This window comes from Dromiciops gliroides, chromosome 3 (assembly GCF_019393635.1).
Source record: "Dromiciops gliroides isolate mDroGli1 chromosome 3, mDroGli1.pri, whole genome shotgun sequence".
Classification (NCBI taxonomy): domain Eukaryota; kingdom Metazoa; phylum Chordata; class Mammalia; order Microbiotheria; family Microbiotheriidae; genus Dromiciops; species Dromiciops gliroides.
The window spans coordinates 257779358-257792315 of NC_057863.1; the positions used below are offsets into that span (position 1 = coordinate 257779358).

The 12958-nt window shown below is 38.0% G+C and overlaps 2 protein-coding genes across 2 annotated transcripts in view; both read left to right on the plus strand.

Annotated features, from left to right (window-relative positions):
• DSCAM (DS cell adhesion molecule) overlaps positions 1–12958 on the plus strand; it is a 715945-nt gene that overhangs the window by 233852 nt on the left and 469135 nt on the right. The gene's annotated exons all lie outside the window — the stretch shown is intronic.
• LOC122750838 (60S ribosomal protein L39-like) lies at positions 11281–11784 on the plus strand. Its single transcript, XM_043997665.1, has one exon. It carries the CDS (start codon positions 11281–11283, stop codon positions 11434–11436), a length of 156 nt encoding a protein of 51 aa, XP_043853600.1. The 3' UTR covers positions 11437–11784.

Here is a 12958-nt window from a genome sequence, read left to right on the forward strand (position 1 = left end):
AAGTTGGGAAAGGCCTGTAGAAGGTGAGATTTTGCTATGTTGGAGGAAGCCAGGAAAACTAGGAGAGTTGTGGAGATTAGGAGGTAGAACATTCCAGATATTAGAGACGGCCATTAGAAATGCCCAAATAGGGGCAGCTAGATGGCGCAGTGGATAGAGCACTGGCTCTGGATTCAGGAGTACCTAAGTTCAAATCCGACTTCAGACATTTAACACTTACTAGCTATGTTAACCCCAATTGCCTCACCAAAAAAAGAATAAAAAAGAAATGCCCAAATAAAATTTTTCTCCTCTGGCTTATGGCTGTCAAAGCTCCTCTTGGCTTTTATCTGGGACTAGATTCAGAGCCCTAAGTCCTAAGCTCAGGTGAGTAGGGCTACAGGCAGAGACACACATATGGCAAAGAGGCTGGAACATCTGGTTCCACAGAATTAAGGAAACATAGGGCCAGTGTGAGGGAGAGTTTGTGTGCTGTTTCATCCTCTTCAGTTTTGTCTCTCCACCCTACTCAATAATATCTTTGAGAGAAAGTGAGGGGGGCAGCTAGGTGGCACAGTGGATAAAGCACCAGCCCTGGATTCAGGAGGACCTGAGTTCAAATTCGGCCTCAGACACTTACTAGCTGTGTGACCCTGGGCAAGTCACTTAACCCTCATTGCCCCGCAAAAATAAAATAAAATAAAACAACAAAAGAGAGAGAGAGAGAGAGAGAGAGAGAGAGAGAGAGAGAGAGAGAGAGAGAGGATTCTGCCTCTTGTGCCCTCTGCCCTTCCCCAGTATGTGAGAGCAAAGGCTGGTCCCTTATAGAAGTTCTACTCCAATTACTTGTCACTGCCTACCAAGTGAAATAATCAGTGAAAAAAAAAAGTTTCCTATAATCCAACTGGCAGAATCTATCTCAGGCCTTCTTAACCATTAACATTATTGTCTACACACAGATCACCTCTCACCATACTGCAAAGGAACAATTTTGCTTGGAAGCCAGCTTCCCTATTCACCATACATCTCCCCCCCCCCCGAGGGCAATGAGGGTTAAGTGACTTGCCCAGGGTCACACAGCTAGTAAGTGTCAAATGTCTGAGGCTGGATTTGAACTCAGGTCCTCCTGAATCCAGGGCTGTTCACCATACATCTTGAATATATACCCTAAGAACACACACTTCTGCCTCCTGACAAGCAGCACTATGACGATTCAAGATGAGGAGGCACACACCAGTCTATACACAATCTGGATTGTTATCCCCACACTGTGTAGCAACTGAAATATCAAGCTGGATCTGGTTCCCCAGATACCCTGACCTACATTCTGCCACAGATGCCCTCCTTGTTTTCCTTGTGCATACCAATAACCAAAAGATATAGTTAATCCTATTTGAAACTCCTAAGGCCAATAACAGAATAGCAGAGTAGATGTAATCTTGCCTCCTCACCCCTAAAACACACTAAAGTGTCCTGAATGATTCATACAGAGAGGCCTACCTGCCCAAAGAGACAAAGTTATCTATTTGTCAACTGTAACTATTAGCAATAAAGCTTTTTATTTCCTTCCATTCTAAATAACAATAAATAGGAGAAAGAGGAGGAGAAGGAGAAAGAGGAAAAGGAAAAAGATAAGGAGGAGGTTTAAGGAGGAGGAGAATAAAGTAGGAAGGCAAGGAAAAGTTTCCTGGATTTGGGAGATGGATTGTTTTGTGTGAGGAACAGCAAGGACACCACTGATTGAAGGATACATGGGAAGGGAGTGGTGTAAGTTGTAAGAAGACTAGAAAGGGGGAGTCTAGGCTATGAATGACTTTGAATGCTTCTCAGATCATGATGCAATAAAAATTACATGTGATAAAGAGCTATGGAAAGGTAGACTGAAAATTAATTGGAAACTAAATAATTTCATTCTAAAGAATGAGTGGGTCAAACAACAAATCATAGAAACAATCAATAACTTCATCCAAGAGAATGACGATAATGAGACAACATACCACAATCTATGGGATACAGCTAAGCAGTGCTTAGGGGAAATGTTATATCTCTAAATACTTACATCAATAAAAAAAGAAAAAGGAGATCAATGAATTGGGCATGCAACTTAAAAAGCCAAAAAAGAACAAATTTAAAATCCCCAATTAAATACTAAATTAGAAAACCTGAAAATTAAAGGAGAAATTAATAAAATTGGAAGCAAGAAAACTATAGAATGAATGACTTTAAATGATAGAGGGTTTTATAGTTAATTCTGAAGGTGATAGAAAGCCACTAAAATTTATTGAATAAAAAAATTACAGGGACGTACTGGCACTTTAGGAAAAATTACTTTAGTGGATGAGTGGAGGATGGATTGAAATGGGAAAAGAATTGTAGCTGACAGACCAACCAGCAAGTTCTTAAATAGTCCAGTCCAAGGAAATGAGGGTTTGCACCAGGGAGGTGGTAGTATCAGAGGAAAGTAGTTATATTCAAGAGGTGTTACAAAGGTTAAGTTAACAAGCTGTGGCAACAGATTGAATATAGAGGGAAGTGGGGAATAAGAAATAGTAAGGAGTTCTTCTATGTTGTGAGCCTGAGGAACTAAGAAAATAATGTTGCTCTCAACAAGAATAGGAAAGTTTAGAATGGGATATAGTATAGGGAGAAAGAGAATGGGTTTGGTTTTGGACATACTGAATTTATGATGTTCTAGATATCTGAAGACATCCAGTTCTAGATAACTGAAAGACAATTGGAGATATGAGACTGGAGGTCAACAGAGAGGTTAGAGTAGGATAGGTAGATATGAGAACCATCTGTATAGAGATGGTAATTAAATCCTTTGAAGTTGATGAAATCAAGTGAAACTGTATAGAAGAAGGCCCAGGCCCTGTGGGGGCGCCCATGGGTACCAGGTGTGACTGAGATGAAGATCCAGCAAAAGAGCCTGAGAAGGAGTGGTCAGAGAGGTAGGAAGCAAGCTAGGAGATATTAATATTGTAAAAACCTAGAGAGAAGAGCGTGTCAAGTAGAAGAGAGTGATTGACAATGTTAAAGACTGCAGAAGGGTCAAGAAGGATGAAAATTGAGAAAAGTTCACTCGATTTGACAATTAAGTGATTATTAGTTCCTTTTAAGGAAGCCAGTTTCTGGTGAATAATGAGGTAGATAGCTTGACTATAGAAGGTTAAGAAGAGACTGATAGGAGAGAAGTGAAAGAAATTATTATTGATGGCTTTTTCAAGTTTAGCCACACAAGTCAGGAGAGAGATGGGATCATATCAGGGATGGATAGATGAAGTGAGAGTTCTTTTGGATGGAAAAGACATAGGCATGTTTGTATGTAATAGGGAGTAGCCAATAGACAGGGGGAGATTAAAGACAAATGAGAGAGACCATCCTATATGATAGAGGGTGATAAAGTGGGAAATATGATAGAGGAGATAAACAGGAAAGGGATCACTACTTGAACATGATTTGTAGGGTAGAGGGTTTTGCCTTGGTAAACAGAAGTACCACCTCATCATGTGAGAAAGGAATGAAGGAGAAGGGAGTGGTAGAAGACATCTGGGTGATGTGATTTAAGGAAGAGAGTAGAAGAAATTCTCAGTGAATGCTTTCAAATTTTGCAGGAAAATATGGGGCAATTGGGGAAATATGGGGAACTATGGGAAATTTGAGGAGGGATGAAAAAGTTTGGAAGAGTTGCTCTGGTGAGTGAAAGAGTGAGCTAATAAGGGAGATGTAAAAAGATTGCTTAGCACCAAGAAAACCCAATTGATAAGAAATGTAAATATGTTGTGAAATCTGGACAATTCTGTGATTTTCTCTACCTACTTTCAGCAGCAGGTATAAAGAAGTGAATGCAGCATATAGTGAGAGTGATCGAAGACTAAGGGTTGACAAGACACATTATCTTCTCCACATATTATAACATAAGCAGCACTTATTCTTATTTAGTAACTTATTATTACATTTTCATGTTTACCTTTTGATATTTCTCTTGCTTGTTCCTAGATAGCTTTCTATACAGCTCGGATTTTTCATCAGGATTGATTGAAAATCACTTCTTTTATTAAAGGTCTTTTTAAAAATTTAATTTAATTTTTAAATTTTTTTATTGCATATATGTTTATTTAGAATTTTGCCACCTTACATGCAAAAACAAATTGTAGGGGCAGCTAGGTGGCACAGTAGATAGAGCACCAGCCCTGGAGTCAGGAGTACCTGAGTTCAAATCCGGCCTCAGACACTTAAAACTTACTAGCTGTGTGACCCTGGGCAAGTCACTTAACCCCAATAACCTCACTAAAAACAAACAAACAAACAAACAAAAGAACAAATTGTAATATCGATTTTTATAACTTTGTGTTCCAAATTCTCTTCCTTCCTCCCTATCCCCTCTTAAGAACTCAAGCAATTCAACATAAGCTATATATGTACAGTCATATGAAACATATTTGGAAAAAAATACTTTAGAAATAGGAACTAATAACAATGAAATATACTTCCATCTGTATTAAGATACCATCAGTTCTTTCTCTGCAGATGAATTGTATTTTTTTTTCATAAATCCTTCAGAATTGTCTTGGATCACTGCACTACTGAAAATAGCTAAGTCATTCACAGCAGACAATCTTACAATATTTCTGTTATTTTGTATACAGTACATTCCATTTTGAATCAACTCATATAAGTCTTCCCAAGTTTTTCTGATAGCATCCTGCTTATGTTTTTTTTTAATAGTAAACTATATTTACATAGTACTTTAAAGGGAGATTTCCTTATAAAACAAGCACAAGGTTGATTATTGCAGCAACAATAATAGCCAAAATTTATATATTACCTTATAAACCTGACAAAGAATTTTCTTCACATTAGCTCAGCAAAGTAAGTACCACCACCACCACCACCACCATCATCATCATCATGCATTGTTCTTGCCTCTGCTTCAAATTTTTTCCCCAGTAACTATTGCTGCTTCCCTCTATCCTATTCAGTCCCCAAGATATTCACTCCATTTTCTATCTTCTTTTACCCTATTCCTCCTCAAAGGTGTTTTGCTTCTGACTGACTCTCCCCCAATCTGCCATCCCTTCCTCCACCCCCCCCCCATCCCCTTCCTCTTGCACTTTTCTGCAGGGCAAGATACATTACTATACCCACTTGAGTGTGTATGTTATTCCCTCTTTGAGATAATTCTGATGAGTGTAAGGTTCATTCACTCCCCCACTACTCCCTCATTTCACCTCTCCCTTTCCCTTTCTTCCTATGTAATCCTCTCACCCCTCAGTTTTACCCTAAAGATGTCATCATGGGGCAGCTAGGTGAAACAGTGGACAAAGCACCCTCTCTGGAACCTGAAGGTACCAAGCCCAAACCCAGCCTCAGACACAAGACACTCACCAGCTGTGTGGCCCTGGGCATACCACCCACCTCTGGCTGACCCACAAAAAAATAGAAACAAAAAATAAATACTTTACACATATCATCCCTTCATAATCAATTCTGACCTGTAGCCTCTGCCTACATTTATTCCTATCATCTGCCTTAATACTGAGAGAGATCTTATGAGTTAGATGTATCATCTTCCCATGTAGGAATGTACCAGTTTAACCTTGTAACATCCCTTTTGATTTCTTTTTCCTGTTTACCTTTTTATGATTCTATAGGGTCTTGTATTTGAAAGTCAAGTTTTCTATTCAGTTCAGGTCTTTTTATCAGGAATACCAGAAAGTCCTCTTTATCACTGAAGTCTCATTTTTCCCCCTGAAAGATTCAGTTTTGCTGGGTAGGTGATTCTTGGTTTGCTTTGCCCTCTGGAATATCATATTCTATGCCCTCTGATACTTTAATGTAGAAGATGATAGATCTTGTGCTATCCTGACTGTGGCTCCACAGTACTTGAATTATTTCTTTCTCGCTGCTAGCAGTATTTTCTCCTTGACCTGGGAGCTCTGGAATTTGGCTATAATATTCCTGGAGGTTTTCATTTTGGGATCTCTTTCAGGAGGTGATTGGTAGATTCTTTCAATTTCTATTTTACCTTCTGCTTCTATGATATCAGGACAATTTTTCCTGACAATCTCTTGGAAGATGATATCTAAACTCTTAATCATGGTTTTCAGATAATCCAATAATTTTCAAATTATCTCTCCTGGACCTATTTTCCAGGTCAGCTATTTTTCCAAGAAGATATTTCACATTGCCCTCTGTTTTTTCATTAATTTAGATTTGCTTTATTGTGTCTTGGTTTCTTATAAAGTTTTTAGCTTCCATTTGTTCAAGTCTAATTCTTAGGCAATTATTTTCTTCACAGAGCTTTTCTATTTGGTTTTTCAAACTGTTTACTTTTTTTTCATTACTTTCCTGCATCCCTCTCATTTCTCTTTCCATTTTTTCCTCTTCCTCTCTTACTTTATCTTCAAAGTCCTTTTTTGAGCACCTTTATGGCCTAAGACCAATTCATATTTTTCTTGGAAGCTTTGGATGTAGGAGCCCTGATGTTGCTATCCTCTTCTAAGGATACACCTCAATCTTCCTTGTCACTAAAGAAACTTTCTATGATCCTCACCTTTTTTTGCCTGCTCATCTTGCCAGCCTATTTCTTGACTTTTGAGTCCTTCTTAAAGTGGGACACTGCTTCCAGGCTGCAGTGTCCCAAGCTTGTGTCCCAGGTGGTAAGATTTAAGGAGAGGTACATTCTCAGCTCACCTGGCCTGTGTTCTGGTCTGTAAGTAACCACAGGCTCTTTCATCCTAATTCTTTATCTTAGACTTTAAATTTGAGATGTGTTTTGTATACTTTTAAAGGTAATGAACAACTGTGCTAAGCTTCTATGTTCTTGGATTCTTCTGCTGCTTTTAGAAGGAAGTTATTGTTCAGTCACATTCAGTCATGACCAGCTATTTATGAGACCATATGGTGTTTTCTCAGCAATGATACTGGAATGGTTTGAAATTCCTTTCTTAAGTGGATTAAGGCAGAGGTTAAATGACTTGCCCAAGGTCACATAGCTACTAAGATCTGAGGTCAATTTGAATTCAGGTCTTCCTGACTCTGTGTCCAGCACTCTATCCACTGAGCCTTCTAGATATTGAGTGTTATATATATATATATATCTCCAAAATCTAAGTAATAGCTCCAAAATCTAAGTAATAGCTCAGGCTCTGGACTTGAAAGCTTTCAGCATTGGCAAAGTGGTCTGATCTAAGGAGAATTCTTCTTACTGTCCTCTTGGGCTATGATCTGCGAATTCCTGACTTTGATTTGATTCTGAGCAACATACTTGTGGGCTTGTCCATGATTGATGTGTAGTAAAATATGCTTAGATTGAGTCATTATCATCATGCTGGAAAGCTCAAGTTCAGAGTGACAGAACTTCCTGCTCTACTTTGATCTGAGATTCTTGCTTTGTTATTCTTATGTAGGCTTCAAACTGGGTTAAAAGATGGAACAGATACACTGTTCCACTCCTGGTATCTGAATCATATAACTCCTGTTTGTTTTTTAAATTTGTTTCTTAACTTGCTCCACTATACACAGACTATTCTTTATGGCTTGTCTTTGACCTGGAACTCCTCTCCTAGATGTAAATCCCTTCCTTAATTTGCTTTAGATCTGACCCAAAACTAGATAATGAGTGAGAGATCTGTCAGTTGCTACCTACTCCTGCACAAAGCCATGTATATCCTATATGAGTCTGTGACCACGTTTTACCGTGGTGCACATTCTCGGTTCTCTTTCAGTACCTGCACAGTAAAATTCTCTATGCAATAGGCTGCTTCTTAGATCCAATCTCTGGTGTCTGCAAACCTCTCTTGTCAAACCTGGGTTGGAAATTTGACTTAACTTTGATTTTTTTTTTGGAGGGGGGAGATTGGCTGTATTTCTTTCTGCTATTCTTCCCTGTAATACTACAAATCATTATTTTCAAAGTGCTTTATATAAGTGGTCCTTTCCATCCTCAAAACAACTCTATGAGGTAGGTGTTAATATTATGCTCATTTTATAGATGAGAAAACTAAGACTGAGAGAAGTTGATTTTCTCAGTGTTACATAGATATTCTAAATCTGAAGTGGAATTTGTACTCCATCTTGTTTATAAGGATAGCATGAGAGACTTTGCATTGCTGAAATAATGGTACATTATAGCATTATACTTATCCTGTCAAAAATGAAATGAGGTATTTCTTCCATTTGAAACCATGCTTTGTCTTTTGTGTGTGTGAGTGTGTGTGTGAGGCGATTGGGGTTAAGTGACCTGCCCAGGGTCACACAGCTAATAAGTGTTAAGTGTCTGAGGCTGGATTTGAACTCAGGTCCTTCAGAATCCAGGGCCAGTGCTCTATCCACTGCGCCACCTAGCTGCCCCCATGCTTTGGCTTAATGATCATCACTTGCCTTTTGAAATATCCTATTTCTCTAATAATACATTCAACAAAATTCCCAGAAACCAAAGTCATTTTCTTATAGTTTGTAAACTCCAACTTCTTCCAATTTTTGATCAGAAATAAATTGGCCTGTATTTAGCCTTTCTTACTTCCTTCTTGTTGTTCATAGATCACAAAGCACAGTGCCTGGTACATAGTAGTGTAATGATTGGAATGATGCCACCTGCTGGAGACTTACTGTAGAAAAGCTGCACCATGAAGTGAACGTCTCTGAGGGCAAAACCATGGGTCTTTTCTTTGGTGTCAGGAAGTGACATTTGCTTGTGGGAGTAAGGAAGGAAGAGCCTGGTGCTCTGACTGGGGCTCTTTCCTGAGAACTCCAGCAGAGAAGGGAGCTAGAAATGTGCTCTTCCTTAGATAAATGAATGTAGGCTTTTCTCTCTCTCTCTACCAAATTCTTATTCTCCTTAATAAATGCTTAAAAGTCTAACTCTTGCTAAAGCTTATAACTTATTGGTGACCACTCATTAGATATTTTAGATAGTCTAGCTAGAATTTTAGCCCTTAACAGTAGGTACTCAATAAATAATTGTTGACTGAACTGACAGAATCAAATTTGCTACTATTTCAGTACTTTGGGATTTACTTTGTACCAGCTGACTTGAATATATGAAGGGCACCTGCTACTGCCTCACCCTCAAGTCTTTTTCACAGATAATTTTATTTGACAGGGAACATAATTGATTTGTCCTCTCTTCCATTTGCATTATTATAGTCCTACCTAGTTCAAGCAGTGGTTCTTTGTTTTCTTTGATTTTCCTCTTCCTGGGTCCCATGACAGCATTGCTAAAGCTATATTTTGTTGTCCTTTTATTCACTGACAGTCTCATAGTATTCTGAGTTTTATTGTGCCTGACACTAAGTAAGCTTTAATGCCCCTAATGTACTCTTAAAGGCCTATGGCATGGGTTTATATTCATTATTTAATACCTTTTCTTGCTTCCACCTTCCATATATATTTTTTAAATTTATTTTTTATAATTTTTATTCATAACTTTCAATATTCATTTCCTTTTTAACATTTATTTCTTAATAAACAAAAAGTTCATTTTCTCACCCTCCAACCTTGTCACATGGGTGGGGGGAATAAAGAAAAAAGCTCTTAAAACAAATTTGCAAAGCAAAAAAATTATAATTTCAGCAGAATCAATGTAAAAAAAAACAAAAACAACCACCATTATATCTCACTCTGTAGCCTGAGTCTATCTCATATCTGTGTATTGTCCATCTGAGATTTGATTGGCAGTGAGAAATAACTCTTTTCTGAGGTCAAGTGGAGTGTTATTCTTTCCAAGAATGTATTTAACACAATGCAGAAATTATAGAGGTAAAAAACTAGTTTTTATTATTACACTGAAGCATAGTTTAGGCCTAAGAGAAAGCCTAAAGAATCATTAGGATTCTTATAAGTTTTCATAGGTAAAATTACATCAGAATGACAGAAAAATAATTAATTTAAATTTTGTGGTTTTGTATATTCTTCTTAACCTATAAAAGTTAAAGAGAAAATAGATCCATAATCCCATGCTTCATTCACTATCATAAAAATTGAACAAATAGTTAAACAGAATCATAATCTCATACATACCCTAAGGGAAAAAATATTTCATCAAATAATTTCTATAGGTAAACTAAATCACATTACAGATTAAACTACAATTAGAGGATTCACAAAAAGGCCATTGATGAGGAGTACTTACATATTACCAAGGAGCTGAAACAGTTGAGATTATACTTTTGACTCTGTATCTAAATAATGCTTAAGGTTTTTTAGTAATTATTTTTATATCCTGCAGAGCAGGTTTTGGTCAGGCGAGGTTAATATTAACCAAAAAAAATTGAGAAAGTATCAAAGGAAATAAAAAATTCCCACAAAAGTAGCATGTATGGGGTATGTGTGTGTGTGTGGGGGGGGAGTCTGAACAAGTTAGTTGGAGTCTCTTAAGTGACAGCAAAGACCAGCAACTGAGGCTCCTGGGTCCTGGCTCAGCAGGCTAGTAATGCAGAAGTCCATTTGGGAGACCTACCAGCTCTGGATGAAAGGGCAAACATCCAGATAGAGAACCAGCTACAGGACAGGTGCAAATTGGCCAAGCCATCCCAGTGCAGAGAGCAAGTTCAGGGCAGTGAGGAATCCAAAATTCACAGATGTCTCAAAGAAGAAACTATATCCCCCAGCACAAGAAGCCTGTAAGAGGGCCTCTGTGCCCCACAAGCAGACCTCAACTTTATAAGATTAAAAATAGGCTACAATATGAGTAAAAAACAGAAAAGTAGCATTAGTATTGACAGTTTCTATGGCAACAGGGAAGACAAAAACTCAAACTCAGATGAGGACAATACTATCAAAATGCCTACATGTGAAGACACAAGGGAGAAGAATTGTTCTCAAGACCACAAAGCCTTCTGGGAAGAGCTCAAAAAGGTTTTTAATAATCAAATGGAAGTGGTAGAAGAAAAAATGGGAAAAGAAATGAGAGTTACACAAGAAAATTATGAAAAAATCATCAACAGCTTGGAAAAGGAAGCACAAAAATTGACTGAAGTAAACAATTCTTTAAAAAATACAATTGGCCAAATGAAAAAGGAGGTATAAAAGCTCACCAAGGAAAGTAGACTTAAAATTAAAATTGGGCAGATGAAAGGTAATGACTCCATGATAGACCAAGAATCTTTCAAGCAGAATCAAAAGATTAAAAAAATAGAAGAAAACGTGAAATACTTCATTGGAAAGACCTGGAAAAATAGATCCAGAAGAGATAATCTAAGAATTATTGAACCACCTGAAAGCCATAATCAAGAGTCTAGACACCCTTTTTTGCCCATCCAGCCATCGTAGTGGAAGCTCGGCTGTCATCTCATCATCATGTCCTTTCATAAAACATTCAGAATCAAGAGGTTCCTGGCCAAGAAACAGAAGCAGAATCATCCCATTCCTCAATGGATTCAAATGAAAACTGGTAATAAGATCAGGTACAATTCAAAGAGGAGACACTGGAGGAGGACCAAACTCGGACTGTAAAGAATGGCCAGTACAACGAAAGACATTCTACATATTCCCCATTCTACCACCCACCCCCTTTACCATGTCATCTATCTAATCATTGATCCATCAATCACCAGATCCATCAATAGCCTCATTGCCCTAGATAAGAAGGAAATACTACGACTGCCCTCCCCATAAGAAGGAAATAATAGTAAGCCTGCCCTCCCTATTTTGGAAGCTGTCTGCTAAGATGCAGACATCCAAAAAAAAAAAGACAACAAAATGTTAGGTTTGTCTTGCCCTTAATGTGTTTCATGGATTGCATTCATGCGTTCAGGTAATGTGTGTGTTGTGATATAGTTTAAATTACTGTTACCTGCATGTCCGTGTCACATTTGTATGTTTGAGGTTATGCTTAAGAGGTAGAGATCATAATGAAACAAGTTAATCCTGTCAATAAGAACCAAGCTCATGCCCTGCCTTGAAAAAGCAGTCACAATAACCTCTCTGTGTTTTGTTTTATGTTCTAAGGAGTTTTAAGAGAGCACCTACCTCACAGGGTTGTTGTGGGGATCTAAGATTTGCACGCCTTCAGTGTAAGCCTCCAGTGCTGCTAATCCTGAGCTGTCTCAGCCAGATTATGTGCAGCTGACTGTGCTCATTTATCAAACTCACAGTCAGAGAAGTAGCCTGTTGACCCACTGCTTATTTCACACAATAAGCCATCTTAGTTCCTTGTTGGGAGGTGGTAATTAAGTGTTGGCAACCTAAAAGTTGTCGGTTCTTTGCGTGTTCCAGGAAGGCCCAACCTTTGTTAGGAACTAGACCTGATCCAGGTGAATGGCTTCACATTTTTCTGAAGATGATGCAATTCTGCTAATAAAGGGCTTCTACCAAAAAAAAAAAAAAAAGAGTCTAGACACCATATTCAAGGAATTATCAAGGACAACTTCCCTGATATTGGAGAATCAGAGGATAAAATCATCATTAAAAGAATCCACTGATCACCTTCTGGAAGATACCCCAAAAGGAAAACTCTAAGGAGTATTGTAGCCAAATTACAGAATTATTGGGTGAAGGATAAAATACTCCAAGCAGTCAGAAAGAAACTATTTAAATATCATGGAACCACAGTCAGGATTACACAGGACCTGGCAGCTTCAACATTAAAGGATGGAAAGGCTTGGAATATGATATTCAGGAAGGCAAAAAAGCTTTGATTACAACCAAGAATCAACTACCCAGCAAAACTGTGCATTCTCTTTCAAGGGAAAAGTTGGACATTCAATTAAATAGAGAACTTCCAAGGTTTCCTGAAGAAAAGAACAGAACTGAAAAGAAAATTTGATCTCCAAATATAAGACTCAAGAGAAGTATAAAAAGGGAAACAGGGGGAAAAAGTTATTCAATAAGTTTAAACTGTTGACATCCCTATAAGGGAAGATAATATGTTGTTTTTCTTTTGGCAAGGAAATGAGGGTAAAGTCACTTGCCCAGGGTCACACAACTAGTAAATGTCAAGCGTCTGAGGCTGTATTTGAACTCAGGTACTGCTGAA